This window comes from Bubalus kerabau, chromosome 12 (genome assembly GCF_029407905.1).
Source record: "Bubalus kerabau isolate K-KA32 ecotype Philippines breed swamp buffalo chromosome 12, PCC_UOA_SB_1v2, whole genome shotgun sequence".
In the NCBI taxonomy this organism is placed as follows: domain Eukaryota; kingdom Metazoa; phylum Chordata; class Mammalia; order Artiodactyla; family Bovidae; genus Bubalus; species Bubalus kerabau.
Genome location: NC_073635.1, coordinates 26,253,248 through 26,271,160, shown reverse-complemented (window position 1 = coordinate 26,271,160; position 17,913 = coordinate 26,253,248). Strand labels below are relative to the sequence as shown.

The following is a 17,913-nucleotide window of genomic DNA, read 5'->3' as shown; positions in this document are numbered from 1 at the left end:
ACCTTGGACCAGTTTCAATTTTTAAAATTTTTTTCCTAAGAATACATCAAAGATTAATGTCAATGGCCAGTGAGAAATTGTCCCTAGAGAACTATTCAAGGTCTTTTTCTTACCGCATTCAATTGGACTGGAATGAATTACCATTATAGCATCCTTATCATCACTTTTAAAACCCTACTTTCTCTTAATACCAACAGTGAAGGCTTTTAGAACTATTATTTACTTTAAGTTAATAAAGTATATCACAGACAAAAATATACAATTTTACACTGAAGCAACATTAAGGGTCTCATGTCAGTGGACCAAAAAAGAATGTCGAGGAAATTTACAGGTAGGGTTTAATTACAGAGATTGCACTTCCTTTATGAAAAAGAATGAAACTAGAGCCCTCACTTGTCTCCAAGGGCAAGAGATTGCAAACCCCGTGATCAAAACACCTGCCAGTTAGAAGCTCACTCACTGAAAAATGATCGCATAGCTTCAGCATTGAAGCCCATGAACGACAACAGCAAGACACAAAAAAAACCAAAGGGGGAAATAAAGACCACCTCACCCAGAGGCATCCTAAGCTTCTACACTGAATTTCCTGTTTCCCACCAGTTTATGACCCTTAATGTTACTGGATGGATGGCTGCATATTTGAGATGATTAAAAAATGAAAGACTGCTTTAAAAGCACCTCCTCCTCAAGTATGTAATTACATACAAATGAAAGATTCCTTCTAACAGTCCTAGGGACCCCATTTGTTACTGTTTCATGTATAAGCACCATTGAGCCAATTTTTAAAGCACATTTGCAGTGATCAAATGTGTTCTCAAGTTTCATTGATTTTTTTTTTTTGTCTTTAAACCAAAAAATGTGTGAAGTGTGTCCATTGATGCACGCCTTATCATATCTGAATTGACAAAAATGTTAATTTTGGAAGTGCTTTTAATCACTATTTTCCCCAACAGACTAGAATGGCTTCATGAAACTTGATAAAGAAATCCGTATCTCCCAAAGAAGCACATATCTGACCCTCTATCACTGCATGCAAAATAAGGGTCTGAGAGTATTTTTTCCCCAAACTCCTAATGGAAATGGCAGACAACACACAGGAAGGGCTAACCCTTGAACTGACCAACTTCAAGTTTTAAAAAAATCTTTGATTGGATTCCCACCCCCACCCCTCCCAAATCATGTAGCAGTTTAAAAAATTAATGATTTACAAATTATAGAAAAGATATGTTATCTACAATATATGCCAGGTGACTCATTAATTTTTTTTTAACTCACACCCAAATGAATAATTATATTAAACTACCATCTTGGATCATGGTGCTTTCCACAATTCTGAAATTACAAGGAAAGAGGGGAGACATACCAGATTTTCTTTTCTTTATTTTTGGTTATTCTTTTCTCTGCAGAATTGGGCAGAGAAAAGAAGGCAGTGAACCTTCATTCTTTGGAACAGGCCCTCTATAGCAAACTTCAGCCTGGGGCACCTTTTTATGATCAAATTAAAAACCTTTGAAATCAGAAGTTTATCATGGAAATGCTGACAGATCCTGACCCAGAGAAGGGCTATCGGGCAACACAATAATATGAAGAAAGCTCTCCCTCAAGCACAGCTGCCCTTCAGCACAGGGACAGAGTTGTGTTATGGGCGCCACTAGCCAGCAGCCAGCCATGATTTAACGTGCATGAGCCTTGGTCACACGGTAGCTCTGTGACCCTCTGTTAAGCCAATTTTTCTTTTCTTTTCTTTTTTCCAACTGAAATATGCCTCAGAGGGTAAAGGATTGCAATTTTAGCCTTCATTTATGGATATATTGCTTTCTTTCAACAATATCTGACGGGCCTGTTGAGCACCACCCATGGGGGTGCTGAGCAGGTTCTAAGAAGGTCTCACTGAATACAGAACACCAAGCATTTTCAGTAGTTTATTTGCATTTTTTTTCTCTGCTTATTTTAGTATGCACCACGTGTAAAATCAGATGAGGGCTACAGAAAAAACATTTTCAATGACCGAAATCTTACTTTTCCTTCTAACGATGTGGAGCAAATCACATATGCATTGATTATGAGAATAAATGGTTTCTGCTACAGTGCTGAGAAAAAAAAAATGTTTTCATCAATATGAACGGTTCGCATCTACAGAGATGGTTTACATGATGCAAGTAATGAAAGAGTTTTTCCTTAACTAGTCTACTACTAAAACTGAAACAAAATGAATCTTAAAATTCCCCTTGAAAATACCATATGGTTGGTCATGTATCAATAGAGGAAAGACAGTCCCCATCACCAGGCCACCACCATAAAAGCTATATTAAATACATAGAAAAGAAAAATATGGGGACACTTGTGGCAATGAGTAAATTGATAAGTACAGAGATACACTGCCATAATGGTACATATTTATTCTCTAATAAAGTGAAATAAAAAATAAGATCAATTTGGTTATAGAAATTCCTTAAAGAACACCACCACTTAATTCTTTCAAACTTGAACTATCCCAAGAATGTCGTGAAAAAAATTAGCACTGGCTAAGAAGCAAAAGCAGTATGGGTACACCCACGTAATCAGCATGCCTTGTGCTTGTCTGTTAACCCTCTGAGTACATCTCTGACATTCAGCATCTCAATAGCTTAGTGCTGAAAAGATTGCATTCCATCTGATTACTGAATATTTCTACTTGACAGGTCGCATTCCACTATTCATTCAGCATAGATCATTCAAATTCTGCAGCGATGCGCTGGGATCCCCATGCTGAATGGCCCTGCGTTCTTCCGAGCGGCCCCTCTGCAGTGTTATGGGAAACATGCCACCGCTTTACACAGTCCACAGTCCTTCAAGACTTGGGTGAAAAAGGCCTGAGCCATGCACTGGAAGGTATGTACGCTAGATGCTGGCATCATACACGCAATGCCCACGGGAAAAGCAGTAATTCAGAGAAAGAAAGTGAAGTAAAGTGAAAGTTGCTCAGTCGTGTGCAACTCTTTGTGACCCCATGGACTATACAGTCCATGGAATTCTCCAGGCCAGAATACTGGAGTGGGTAGCCTTTCCCTTCTCTAGGGGATCTTCCCAACCCAGGGATCAAGTCCAGGTCTCCCGCATTGCAGGTGGATTCTTTCCCAGCTGAGCCACAAGGGAAGCCCAAGAATACTGGAGTGGGTAGCCTATTCCTTCTCCAGGGGATCTTCCTGACCCAGGAATAGAACTGGGGTCTCCTGCATTGCAGGCAGATTCTTTACCAACTGAGCTACCAGGGAGGCCCAAGGAAAACCACAGTCTTACCGCAGGTAGGTCTCCGCACACAGGCTTTCTTCATATTCACACATTTATAACTGAGGCCAATCTAGGAACCTGCTCCTTCGTCTTACTTTGAATAGTGCTTTGCTTTCGAGTTCTAGAGAAAGCAGTAATTTCTGACCAGTTCTGAGTACTTTACTGTATGGAATCTGCCTACACACCATAACTTCCTGGCGTCCTGCCCGCCCCCTCTTCGCCAGAAAACCCAACTGATTTGTGCTACTTTGTGATGTTGTGTGTCAGATTTCAGGACTCTCTTAAAAAACAGGTGGGGGTGCTCTCAGTAAATGATCTAATATTTACATGGCAAGACAACACAGAAGAGATAAACCTAAAGGTGAAAGAGTCAAAAACTCGGGGTGGGGGGGCGGCGAGGGGCGGGGTGGGGACCATGGTGCAGAAGTCACGGCATGCTGTGATTTTTAAATCGATAGTAATACAGACCATACATTTATCAGCTGAAGAGTAAAAGGCAGCCACTGAAGACCGATCTGTGTCTGAACTGACTGTGGAAGTGCCGCACACACATTTCAAGACTTTCAGGTGTCGAAGTACATCTCAGAGCAGAGACAGTGAGTGCTGTCCAGCCGTCTAGATGCAAATTTCATGAGCCATCATGGCTGTCTTCCCAGCCAGGGAGCGAAGCAAACCTCAGGAGGACATTTGAGTTGGGACAAACCCCGCCTTGCCAAACACCCTGGCCAGCCTCTTCCCTAAGCATCTAAGCAGTGACTGCAGGCTGCTGCGGGCCCCCATTCCAAGCATAATACACTCCACGGGAGTCAAAGGGCTAGGAAGAAAGATTTGGAAACAGGAGTAAAATACAGCTGTTGGACAGGACTTGGACCAAAGAAAGAAAATAGCATCTCTCTCTGGACAGCTAAAGACAGTGCTATATAAAGGTCATCCTAGGGAGCGGAGGTTTTATCCTCAGGGATACCCTCTAGCTCTCCCATCCTGTTCTCCCTGAGACTATATGTAAGTAACCTAAAGGTGCATGTGGAATCATCTCACCGATGGTTTATTAAAAAGCATTTTGAGAATATTCTAGACTGCTGGTCCACTCTGCTTTCTCCTTGGCCACCTTGCAAAGCACTTGCCTCTGGGCGCCTAGTCCTGGGCGCTGCTCCTGTGTGTGGACTTCATGTTCTGTGTGTGGACTTCATGTTCTGTGTATGGACTTCATACTCTGTGTGGATCTCACACTGAAGACTGAACTGCGTGAAAAAAGCAGATGAGACAAAGAACAGGGTCTTGTTGCCTCTTCCTGTTTGACATTCCAGCCCTGTAGAGCACCTGGCAATTTATTGCTCTTTTCCACCAGTTTGTTTGTTTTTTTCCTGTAGATGTTTCATACTGAGCAGGCAGACCCTGACTCACCAAGTACAGGGCAAGTTATGGTGACTTCCTGAGGGTCTGCACTGGCAGCAAGTAGCAGCTGAAGTGGAAGCAGCATTTCTGGGGCGTCATCAGCACATCTTCATATGGAGGTGATTTGGGGGAGGGGGGCCACCGTCTATATCCTGGGTCAGGCTGTTGGCCACAGACCCAGGTCCCTTCACTTGGGATGCAGGACTCAGGGCAGCTGGCAGTTAGACCTCTTTCTTTAAAAAAGCCCCTTTCTTAATAGGATTGTGAAGAGGAAAGGGATGCTGATGCTTAAGTTATAAACCTGCCATGTTCTAAACCCACAAAAAAAGGACAAGCAAGACAGCATGCTAGACGCTCTTCCTGTCTGGACATCTCAGCATCTAATAACCCCTTAATCTCTAGCAAAATCAAGAAACATGTGCATATAAATCCAGAGGCCTGAAAGATTCCCTCAAGCATTCTCCATAAAATCCCATGCACTCAGAGGGTTAACACGTGCTATGTTACATACTGCAGAGCCTAGCTCCACTGATGAAAACATTCATTGCTTCTACATTTTAAAAGTCGCAAAATAGCCTTAACCCTTTGAGGACCCAATTAGCAGCAAGTTGTCATCTTCACCAACAACATGTCACAGTCTCATTCAGCAAAAGGGAAATCGCTACAAGGATACCAGAAAAACACACTGTTCTGCTCGGCCATTCAAGCATTGAGTGCTAGGTAGATCAGATGAAACTGTTGGACATAAATTTGGGGGTGGGGGAAACAAACCTCAGAGTCTCAAAGGGTTAAGCTAGGACTTCGAGTAAAAGGGTCTTATTAAAAGGGCGAGTTTGGGGAGCGAACAGTCTCGGAGGAGCTCGGCGAGTAGTCTTCCGACTCCGAGTTGAGTTCCGGCGGAGCTGGCTGGGCCTTGTACCGGCTCCTCACATCCGGGTTGCGTCTTCGTCGGAAAACCTGCCTCTCCTTATCAAGAGCGGTGGTCTAGCAGGGGCATAAAATGAGAAAGAGGACAATTAGGCCGAAGGAAATGGCAAACACACACACACACACACAGACACACACAAACACACGACACTTTCTGGAACTTTCTGAAGTCAGAAAAATATGCTGGCTAAAGTTAACCGTCCACAATGGCTCACTTATGGTGCCCACAGTCACCACTGCTGGGGTGCCCTCTGCTCCCCCAGACGCAGCTCCTGCGAGCCCCTCGTGGTGACATCGCAGGCACAGGCAGGATGGATGATGTTCAGCCTCTCGCCCGCCCTCCCTAGACTTCCCTGAGCTCCACATCTGTGACCCTTGGTTGCTCCCAGCCTATCCAGAGAACCCCCCTTCCCCCAGCCCCACCGGTAAACGGGAGCCCAAGGCTTGTGTGCCTGACATGCAAGGACACCGGGCAGTGCCTCGTTCATCAACATGCAGCTCCAGGCAGCTGTATAATAAAAGACGAGAGGTGATGAAGTTGTCAGACACGGAAACAGAGCCACAAGCTCATCCCGTTATTTTAGCACCTCCTCATTCTAAATGATCTTATTATCTGTTGATGAGGGAGTGTGGGAAGGGTGGGTTTAATTTGAATGAACCAGCTCTGACGTTGAAAACTGCTCTGAATGCAATTAAACCTGATGGAAACCTTCCCATGGATTTCCCTCTACAAAGTTCGTTTTCACTGTAGTACATGGGAATCTACGGAACTGAGGTTCAGTGTCAGGGATTCCAACTCCTGCCTCCTTTTCCGGAGGAAACCTCGGATCGTCTCCAGGATGTGCTCTGGAAGTTATTATGACATCAGGATTGGGAAGGGCATGGCTTCATTACAGATTTTAATGGGTGTGAGCAGGATGGCCCATTACAGAGAAACCTTACACAGAGAGCAGGAGAGCAGGTACAAAGCCTGAAGAAAAATACAGAACACACATAAAAGTTTGAAGGCATCCTTGTTTGAAAGTCCCTCTTTAAAAGGATGTAGCCTGGAGGTTATTCTGCTTTTAAGAGATTACTTTTCCTCTACAGGGATATATACCACCATTTTTCCTCTTGGAAATTTACTGTTAACTTCTTCAAAGAACAGAGATAAATTTATAGCCAGCCGGGTTCTGAGAACAAAGTGAAAACTAAGCCCCTCATACAATTGCAGTGTAGCATTAGAGCAATCTTAGATCTAAAATGGGGCAATCAAAGTTACAAAATGAAGTAATAAAGAGAGAAAGAGAGGCAGTGTGTAGAACCAGTACAGTAAATGGCTTCGTTAGGCTGAACTGCTCAGCTTTAAAACCTACCCACACGTTGAGTAACAGTGTTACAAATCAATGAGGAAGATAAACTTCAATAATTCACTTCTTGTTTCACTGGATTTTTAGTACAATAATTCAATAATTATTGAAATGTCTACCTTTGATTCACCGACCTGTAGAACTTTTAAGGGCCCTCACGTACTTATATGTGAGGCCCTCTTGGTCTTATGCCCGCCGATTTTTTGATATTTTTCAGCATCATAAACTTAAATCCCTAACTTTATTTAAAACATTGTAAAGTTACAACACATGGTATTTTGCTTTCAAAGCAAACTGAAAATGTTCTGTTTGTGTAGAGTTGAACATAAAAAAGCAGGAGTCTATTTAGTCTGACGTACATAAACACCACTCTGTAGTTAAGTCAAGAGTAATATAAACTCTTCTCTTGGTTATAAAAAATATTTCTACCTTCTTGAGAAAGAAAAAATCACTTGGCATCAAACTGAATACTGACTAGCAGACAGGTTCCCCGGTGTTGCCGAGAAAATTGCATGTTGGATTTTGAGTTAGAAATTTGGAGTTCTGCTCAGTCCATGGGAGAAGGCAATGGCACCCCACTCCAGTACTCTTGCCTGGCAAATCCCATGGACGGAGGAGCCTGGTAGGCTGCAGTCCATGGGGTCGCAGAGTCGGACACGACTGAGCGACTTTCCTTTCACTTTTCACTTGCATGCATTGGAGAAGGAAATGGCAACCCACTCCAGTGTTCTTGCCTGGAGAATCCCAGCGACGGGGGAGCCTGTGGGCTGCCGTCTATGGGGTCACACAGAGTTGGACACGACTGACGTGACTTAGCAGCAGCAGCAGCTCAGTCCACTGCTGGGTGTGGGAACCATTTACTCAGTTCTCAGGTAAATAAGGAGCAAGGATAACCTCGCCCCCCTGCTGCCCTCCTGAGTTGTTAAAAGGTAAAAACAGAAGTGCACATGCTCTCGAAATAGCAAAGACTCCCAGAAATATAAGGTGGAGGTTTGTTTGTTCTCTTTACAATGTAAGATGTTTTAAAATGAAGGAACTGCAAGTCAGAGGAAAGCGATGCAGAACCCAGCTCACATTAGAATGTAGAGTGCGTTCTCTCCCTCACTAGCACCTTCTCCACGTCTGCCTCATTTCCCCATCATGGACTCAACCACTCCAAGTCGCTCTTGGCGGCAGCCACTGACAGGCGATTTCTACTCCGACACCGCAGTGCCCCGTCTGCGCAGTCACAGCTTGGATGGCACCATTCCCTTAGGTTCACGTTCACTCCTCCAGATGCTCTCAGGGGTAAATCCTTCCTTGTCCCTCTGCCTGGCCAGCCCTTTGCTCTGTCCCACTTAAGTGGTCAGTTCTGGCCCCTCCTGCCACCTTCTCTAGTGAGCAGCTTTTAAACGCTGGCCTTTGTTGCTAAGCCCTGGTGCTCAGATGCTCCTAGGCTTTCAGTTGTGCTGAGTCACCAGGATCTTGACAGCAGCTCCTGGGCTTCCCTGGTGGCTCAGAGGGTAAAGCATCTGCCTACAATGCGGGAGACCCGGGTTCGATCCCTGGGTTGGGAAGATCGCCTGGAGAAGGCAATGGCAACCCACTCCAGTACTCTTGCCTGGAAAATCCCATGAACTGAGAAGCCTGGTAGGCTACAGTCCATGGGGTCGGAAAGAGTTGGACACGACTGAGTGACTTCACTTTCACTTTCTATTGTTGAAAACACAGCATGTCATGATCACAGGTCACGGAAAAGGGTGTGATGGTTGTTTCTGCTGGATGTATAGACTCCACATTGAGAAAGCATTTGTAAAGCATTCTTTGCCTGGGGCCCTGCCTGGGCCCAGGCATGCGGAGAGACCCGCCCCTGTCACCAAGGAGGAACAGAACTCGGTTCTCCTCCCAGCTCAGGCAGCTTCTTCCCACTGATTCTAAAGTCTATTGAAACAGAACTCGAAGGAGCCATGCACTCCAGGGGTTGCCTTCTCCAGTCCCCAACCACAGTGAGCTGGGGAGGAGACACAGACCACAGGCAGCATCCAAGGACAAAAGCCCAGGGCTTTCCCGTGCCCGAGACCCGAGAACTCTCTCAGGGACAGCAGGCCAGGGTTCCCTGCGTGTACAGTCCCATTTTGGGCCTGTGAACTTCGAGGGACACCTGGGCATGATGACAGGCGGGCAGTTTCCAACCCACCCAGATCTGCTCAATATTCTCAAAGGCTCCACAAGCAGGGTGTAGGGCTCCCAACATACTTGCTCTCAGAGATGATCCTGAGGACGTCACTGCCCCCAGGCCTCTGCTCCCTGGGCCCCTGCTCACTCTGCTTCTGCCTCGAGGGACTGAGCTTCACTTTAAGAACTTCTCCGCCTTCCCATGAAGCCCAGCACCGCGCATCCTGCCTGCACCATGACCGACTCTGAGGCAGTCTTCCCTGCCATGCTGCGGACGCTGTGGAGGGCAGGATCAGGTCTGGGCATCCTGTCTCTGTCTCCACAGTTCACAGCACAAAGGAGATGCTCTCAGACGTGCAGCTTTTGAACTGTGGGGAAGTACAACAGAGGTCCTGGGACTTCCCTCCTCCTGCACACCCAACCCCCGGGCTGTCCCGCACCCAGCTGACAGGTCAGTCTGCCCACGACTGATTTATTTACAGTTCCTCATGCAGTCAAACTCCTTGTCCTAGAAGTCACAATGTGCTTACAATAAATTTTCCAGTGTCTAGTTCTTAATATCATTCAAAATAATCCTGTGACGTCAGGAGACCCAGTATCCCCATTAGCAGACACAGCACCCGCTTGTTCTGCTTATAGTTAACCATGCCGGTTTCCCTTCAGACACCCCCCGCTCCCGCAATCTGTGGTCCCAGTGAAGGGCACCCTACCTCCGTCTCAGAGGGTGCGGCAGGGCTGGCTTGTGCCCCAGAAGCAAGCCTGTGCTGACTGCGTTCCCCAGGACCTGTGGTTGGTTCAGGATGGGCACCCCACCCAGTTCCTAGGCCAGAGGAGACTACCCAGCGATTTGGACTCAAAGTGAGTCCCAGCTGAGAGGGTGGCCAGGCTGGAGGTGGTACCATGTGAAGCTCCAGACTGAAGCCATTACAGGGAGGCAAAGAGGAGGGGTGGAAAGACAGCCAGCCTGCTGACAACTGAGTCCACCCATGACTGAAGCCACAGCCAGCCTCTGAACCTCTCAGGTTGTATAAAATCATACTTCTCCTTTTTGCTGAAAGCCAGTTGGGTTTGGGTTTTCTTCACGTGAGACCCCAACAGTGCTAACTGATAGCTCTCTGCAGGTGCTTCAGTCACGCTCGCCTCTGCATCTTGGCTTAAGGTGTTCACCAACCTGACATCACCCTCTCTCGCTTCCTGCCCACTCACATTTCTGTTTTCTAAGATTTGATCAAATCTCACCTTCTGCATCACACTTTTTTCTTTCTAAATTCCTCAGGCAAGTATTGTCTTGACCAGACTTTGGACATTTACTACACCCAGGTCTTTTCTGTGCATCGTTTCCAAATCCTACGCAAGCTCCTTCTTTGCATTTTCCAGAGTGCCTAGCCAATTGTTGCACACATCGAAGGGTATATTAAATATCTCTTAGCTAATACAAAATTAAGTTATTTTAGATGATTATATACTTTCTGAATAACAACAAAACAGAACTCCAAGCAACTCTATAGTATAAAAGAATAAGAAGTTAAAGATATTGTGAGTCTTAATATTTAAGAATGCAGTTTATGTTTTAGATATGATCAAATGCTTACATCAGATAAAGTTAATAATCTCTTATACTCCTATTTATCCACTAAATAACCTTGGATGGTGGTCCAGTGTCTTATCACAATAAGCTCTGTCATATATGATCTCTTTGGAATTTTAATTGTGCCTATAAAATTAACTTTCCTCTAAAATCTGCGTTGCTCAAGTTTTTCAGCTAAGTTCTGTAGCCCCTACAGGTAGTTAAGGACAGATGAATTCTGCAAAGAAGAATAATACGCCAATATATAATTTTTAAAAATGCTACAAAAATATTTATTATCCAATTGGTAATTTTCTCCCCAGAAAACATTCATAACTTTCCCTTTGAAGTGCTGCCTCATAGGTGTACATTCCAGGCTCTTTCAACCATTTCTGAAAGCCTGCTCTCCTCTTTCTCAATCACAAAAATTTCCCAGATATCAGGCAAATAGGGTCTCTCCTCCCTAACGCCTGTCTTTATAAGGTAAGGTTGTCCCCAGCCTTGATGTTCCATTAAAACTTAAGACTTTCTAACGGATTTGTTATTTCATGAGTTTATTTTGCTCACAGTTTGCAGCTCTGTGCAATAGACATGAGTGGACTTGCTGCGGAATTCCCAAGTGTTTTCTCAGTAAGTTATCACTTCATTAAGCGCTCGTAAGAAAATCTGAAGCCTGCATTATCACATTTTGGTGCTAATTATTACAGGTTAGAGGTGAGCAAGCAATCCCTTGAGATGCTGGAGCTGGCCAGTAGTAACCACATAGGAAGCTCTGATCTAGCTGTTTTACACACGTACCCAGCGATGACGGCTGTGGTGTGCGGGGCTACAGCCAGCTACCAGCGGACTGGGGGGGTCCTGATAAACAGAACCAGCCACGGACCAAAGGAAATGAGATGGAGTCACAAAGACACTCGTGTTCTACTCAGAAGAGACTCTCCACGCTCCTACCTCAGACTGCAAGCCCTTGCAGATCAGGGTGTCCTGAGGAGCTGCTGGATGAAATGTGAAACCCGAGGAATGGTAAAAGCATGCCGGTTACCTCAGCAGCTCATGGGCAGACGCACATAGCAGTTGGAGCTCTTAAGGAAATTCACATTGATCATGTTTTGGTGCGTGCCCTAACAGCAGGCATGAGAATGAGAGACAGTGCTTGAATAAGACCAAGGAAATGTATTCCAACAACAGATTCACCGAATGAGTTTGGCCAATGGTGGCTTCTGTTAACAGTAAAACTAGACAGTACTCAGATTTTTTAAATCCTTCTTTCTGACCTCGAATTTGGAAAGCAGCAGGAACACCTAGGCTGTACCCACCTGGCCTATGTTATGGGAAAAATACAGCATGGCGGGGTGGAAGGTCAGAAATGAAGTGAGAGCAGGAGACGGGGCGTGACTTTGTTTTTGCCAGGCTGAGTCACCCACCTCTGTGCAATGCTTGCCTTGCCTGGTAGCTGTAGCCTAAGCCCCTTGGTAGCAGCAGCAGGCGGAAGTGAGGAGAGCCGGCCTTCTGTCCTGCCTCAGCTGATTATGTGGCCCTGGGCACGTTTCCTAACCACCACGTCGGTTGAGCTATTTCGCAGTGCAGAGAATGACGGGAGTACTCCAGTGCCGCACCCCCAGGGGAACTCCCACCTATGAAATGCCATGAATATGCTTAATATCACCATCAATCTACTAGAACGGGTTCTGTTTTTCTCTCAGTAAACAACAGGCCTTCTGTCTGTGGATCAAAAATATTTGTCATGCAGGACCTGCAAGAGATACACCTCATTTAAGTTTGGAGGCGATGCTTTCTGATGTGGCAGTAATTATTGGATTTAAGTAACTGCATTTTTCAGAGGCAAGCAGTGACTGTTTCTCCTTTTTTACATTTCTAAATTTATTGCTAGCCATCACAAACAGTCTTCATTTCATTAATAAAAGAACATTATCGCGCATGTTGCCTTTGAGCCCATCCATTATTCATACCACCTAGGAGAGTGAGCCGGGGATGCAGCTGTTGGGGCATTAATCTCAGGAACCCTCTCCTTCGCTCGCCCTTACTCTGTGGGGACTGAGTTACGATTCGCTTGCCACTTTGCAAATGTTTTGCTTGCTAGTAAAATTAAGCTGACTCCTCAATTGATATATCATCCTACTCATTTCTTTTTTTTTGGTTCGCAGCCATACTTATTATGGTTTTATTTTGTTTTGCTTTAATACCCTTTTGGGGTCTCGCCAGGAGTTACACAGTATCTGGACTAAGACATGGTATTTCCCTAAAGTGACAAAGGGGGACTTCATGGAATGAAACTATCGGCCTTTGAAGCTCTTTCCTAGGCACCAGTCTAACTGGGAGTTCTCAGGTCCCGGGGTAGGGGTGCCCCAGGTTTCTCTACTACTTCATAAACGTAGGCTCCTCCCGCTGATCTGGTTCTTAACAGAATCTTGTCCAGCTCTGCAGAAGGTTTCTAGTGGCCTCCTATCAGAAGGTTAAAATGAAAGCCCCTTACTGAGCTCAGGCTTCTAGAGGGTGAAATCCCCATGCTTCCTCTGCTCTGTGACTCCTGACTGTCTCACAGCAGAAGTTAAGCGGGGCTGCCATGTTGCTTTTTCCTTCATCAGGTTAATAAACTAAAGGACAACTGCAGGCATAGTTTATCTTAAGAAAATCTATGGAAATTTAGAACTTACTAAGCAAGTGGGTTAAGGGGTGACTCCTTTTATTAGAGTTTTTTGTTTGTTTTAGCTGTGCCAAAACCTTACTCCTGGGTCAATGCAATCGTGGAGCATTTCATATGTGATTTGATTGTTTAGGCTCTCAGATATCCCAAACTCTTAAAAAACACATTTATCCTCAAAAATCAAGGTTTCTCCATTAATGGTCCCCTCCTTGGAAAATTCAATCATTTATTTATTAGCAAATATTTATTGAGGCACCTACTCTGTGCCAGGCATTCTATTCCACCAGGTGGTGGTTATATAGTTCTTAACAAGCCCACCAGGTGGTACCTTTTCCTACTAGAATAGGAGATGAAAATTTCTTTCTGGAAAGGGTGAATAATTAATACTTCAGGTTTTGCAGGCTATATAGTTCTCTGATACAACTACTCTATCCTGCCCTTGTAGAGTGGAAGTGGCCATAGGTTGGTTGTAAGTGAATGGATGTGTTCCCATCCGTTCCAATGTGTTCCAATCTGTGTTCCAATCAAACTTTTAGTTACAAAAACAGGCAGTGCGCTAGATTCAGCCCGTTGGCTAGAACATGGCGATCTCTGCCCTAGAGGATAACTTTTTAATTAAACATATACTTCATCAGGATTTGGGGCTATAGACTACTTAAAGTAAAATTTAATGCCCCTCAATTCATGAATAATCTAACATACAGCTTATTCAACAGTTTGTTCCAATCGCAGCATCAAAAAAGGTCATGGTTCTACTTTAATAATAAATGCTTTGCCCTGGAGAGAGATGAGTTTTCTCAGGAAAATCTCTCTCGTGTGGAATGGATGGTTTTCTCTTGGAGCAGTCTTTTCCGGACTCTTCTTTTGGGCTGAGTCTACGAAGGCACTTTGGTACAGGCAGCTCATTTAATTCTTGCCACAGATTTGGAAGGTTGATAATACCCATCTCATTTTTATAGGTAGGAAACTGAAAATCAGAGAAGGAACACATGCCTTGCCTGAGGTCACAACATGAGGAAGTAGGACAGGCCGGATCCAAAACAGGGCTTCTCAACACCAAGGCCACAGGCTCTCCATGCACAGAGCTGCCCATCTTTAATCAAGCTTGATTCATCTCGATTTTCAAGGCTTTTTCGCTTCTAGAAGTGTCACGTGTTTGACATGTATTTGAGAATTGTCTGACTTCAGCATATGGATATTTTGCACTCAATAAAATAACAGAGTGTCAATACTTTCAATTAAGTTCTTTATGATCATTCTTTCCTACATGTTTATACCCCATAAAACCTACATTCTATCAGTGAACATCACTGGCGAACATGTGGAGTCAAAATATTCAGGAACAACTACATAGAAAAGAATGTATATGTCTTTTTAAATCATAAAGAGGGAAAGAGGTGCTGAGGCAAGATTAAAATAAGTGCAATACCACAAAATTTCCCATCAATACCAAATTACCAAGACTTTCAGGAAAACATATAAAATTTCACTCCAGTTTATACACAATGAGTAAGTCTTGGAATGCCATGCAAACTTCTCTTTTCTAATATAAAATACATTAAGCTTTAAAAGGATTTTATATATATATGGATCCTCTTTTAAAGGGGCCCTGAAAATAAAATGAAAGAAAATAAAATCTCAGATAGTGAGCAACCTGTTTCACTTGGTAAAATAATACAGATGTCTCACTAGTTCTGTGTTTCTCTTAATGACCATTTGTGGAACTATCCATAGAAGACAAAGTACTGTTGCTCAGCTTTTGAACCTAATAACTCACTTTTAGTATCATGGGACAGGTGTAAAACCAGACCTCATACTTTCTCTGTACTTTTCTCTGTCATCACAGTCTGGGTGGTTTCGAAGTTTAAATCTGTGCCTTTTCTGTGTATTAAACTTTCTGTTACTGAGGGAGACCCAGGCCAGGGTCGGGGAGAGTGGTTAATCCTTTGCTAGAACTAAGACCCCTGCCCTTCCTTCCTACAGCACTTCTGACACTCTTTGGGGGCTGGGGTCCTTTTCTCAAGGGCAGAGCAAGGCCAAGCCAACTTCAGCAACCTACTGCAACCTCCCATGTGCCTTTGGAAGCGTCTGTCTCCAATGCGGGAGACCCGGGTTCGATCCCTGGGTCGGGAAGATCCCCTGGAGAAGGAAATGGTAACCCACTCCAGTATTCTTGCCTGGAGAATCCCATGGATGGAGAAGCCTGGTAGGCTTACACTCCATGGGGTCACAAAGAGTCGGACACGACTGAGCAACTTTACTTACTTCACCCTGTGAGGCGTTCCTCTCTGGCTTTCGTGGGAACTGATCTTTCAAACCTACACTGAGCAAGATGCCTTTAACTGACCCATTCCTTTTAGCAGCAGAGCATGGCAGCATTGAATAGGCTTACAAGGGCTGCGTGGCTGCCGCAGCTCTGCCTCATTACTCACTGTTGTAGGACGGCGCTTGAATCCAGGGTGCACACGAGTCAGGTCAGGGCTGGAACTCCAGCCCCCTACTGTCCTAGCTCTACTCCACGTCTTATCTGATGTGGCGTTCTTAGCGTGTGTCTTGCTTTGCTACTTGTTTCATTCAGTTGGTTTCTGGCTCTTGCCCCGTTCTGTGTGCAGAAGATGCAGGAATTCTTCTTCATGTGCTGCTGGGCACAGCACCTGCCAGGGGGCAGCTTCCCCTGAAAAGCAGGCATGGGGATGACTGCTTCCCCTTTGGATAAGGTTGCATTTTCAGGCAGGGAAAAATGGAACAGAATATCAGTGTTTTCCAGGGCTTCTGGAGTCCCTCCATGAGAGGGTGGAATGGCCCAGGCAGCCCATTCCTGGGATAGGGTCACCCCGAGGCTCTGGGGGACAGGAGTAAGGTCTCCTGGAAAGAGAAGCCTTGCAGGATGCGGCTCCCTTGGCCACAGCCTGGAAGCATCTCTGTGCTCAAAGCAGGCGACCGAATGAGAGGAGGAGGAACAAGCCCCCGTCCCCCATTTCTCCACCATCAGCAATAAGCCTCCTAAGAGGGACACTGCCAATGCTGGGCGCCCTGAAGAGATGCTCGCTCAGCCTCTGCCCCAATGTGAGCTGCTTTACCAAATGCAAGCCCTCTCCGGGTGTTCTGCTCAGAGCAGTGAAAACAGCCAGGAGCACTTGTAAACACAACAATTGGGAGCTGGGACATTCAGCCCGCAATGATTGTTTATGTTGCGAGTTGGCTGCCACCGTGGTTAGACAAATGCTCCCACTTCCGTGGAGATAAAAGGCAAGCATTTGCAATCAGTGAGGGGAGTGTGTTCGTTCTGGGGCTAAATGGCATTATAAAACTTCCTAATTAAGCATATACGCAGATGAGTTTTTAGCATCATTTCTCCAATTTAGCTTTACATACTGGGTGTGCTGTTTAGTACAGCATTAACTATAAACATTGTTGTTACTGCCCCCAGCTGGAAAACAGAGCAGTTTATGTGTGGAAGGAAAAAGAGATTATCTCCCATCTGCTCCTGCCCATTATTCAGGGATGTGTCATTTTGTCTGCTGATGGGAACCACTGCTAGGATTTCAGTTAAATAGTCTTTTCTATCCTTGGCTACATCTATTAATTATTGTGTTTATTTGGGGTTTTGCACCCACCCTTCAAGCCCACAAATTTAGTAATATAATTATTTGGATTTTTTTTTTTAAATTAATGTATATATATTGTCATTTGTGTTATGCAAACAGGCACAACTGTAATTAGACGCATTTGATACCTATCTTTAATTGTATATCTTTATACTCATATTTTTGGTTAATATCCCTGAGGTTAGGAGACACACAATTAAAAAAAAGGTGGCGCATGATTCGGTTTATATAAAGAACAAAACCAGGCAAAACTAATTAATGTGGACAGACTCCAGGTCAGAGCTTGCCCTCGGGGCTGCGTGACCCTCCTGGAAGAGCCCTGGGGGCAGGGGTCCTCTGGGGGTGCTAGAGATGCTCTGTGCCTCATCTTGGGGCTGCTTGCTGTTTGTGAAAATACACTGAGATGTGCACTCGAGTGCACTTTTCAGAATGTATATTACATTTCATGAAAAAGTAAAAAACTGGACGCATCATCTTCCATGTAAAAAGAGTATGCACAAATCATGACTGAGTCATCCCCCCATCAAAAAAAGAAAAAAGGTTAAACATAAAACAAAGTTCTTTCTGTATCTATAACGCTATTTACTTAGGTAAATAAAAAGGTAGGAGTGCAACTCCTGCGTGTACATCTGTCCAGAAGATACAAATACCTTCTGTGTAAAACTGACTTCAAGATACTTCTTGAAATTTGAGTATTTTCTTGTTTTCAGCAGGCTTAGAAATGGCCACAATCTTAGATAGTTGGATAGTTTGTTAAAGATTAGCTTTGTCTGCTTCTCTAAGGGCTTTGATCCTACTGTCTAATTATAGAAAAAATTAAGTGCAATAATTTGAGGTTAAAATTATATATTATTATACATATTATTCTTATTTTTTTAAATGAGTTAGTCTATTTCTGGAAATAGTATAAGGCACCATCATTTGAGGGCAAATGCCAAACCAAGTAGAATTTTTCTTAGCAAACACTAAAATGTGGAG

General features: G+C 44.5%; 1 protein-coding gene across 1 annotated transcript in view; it reads right to left on the bottom strand.

Moving 5' to 3' along the window:
• Window positions 1-1,229: 1,229 nt before the first annotated feature.
• The window catches only part of DCLK1 (doublecortin like kinase 1), a 352,660-nt gene continuing 335,976 nt past the window's right edge, over window positions 1,230-17,913 (bottom strand). Inside the window, exon 17 of the mRNA XM_055542366.1 lies at window positions 1,230-5,649. Within this exon, the coding sequence (XP_055398341.1) occupies window positions 5,485-5,649 (165 nt within the window). The 3' untranslated portion in view covers window positions 1,230-5,484. The remainder of the gene's footprint in view (window positions 5,650-17,913) is intronic.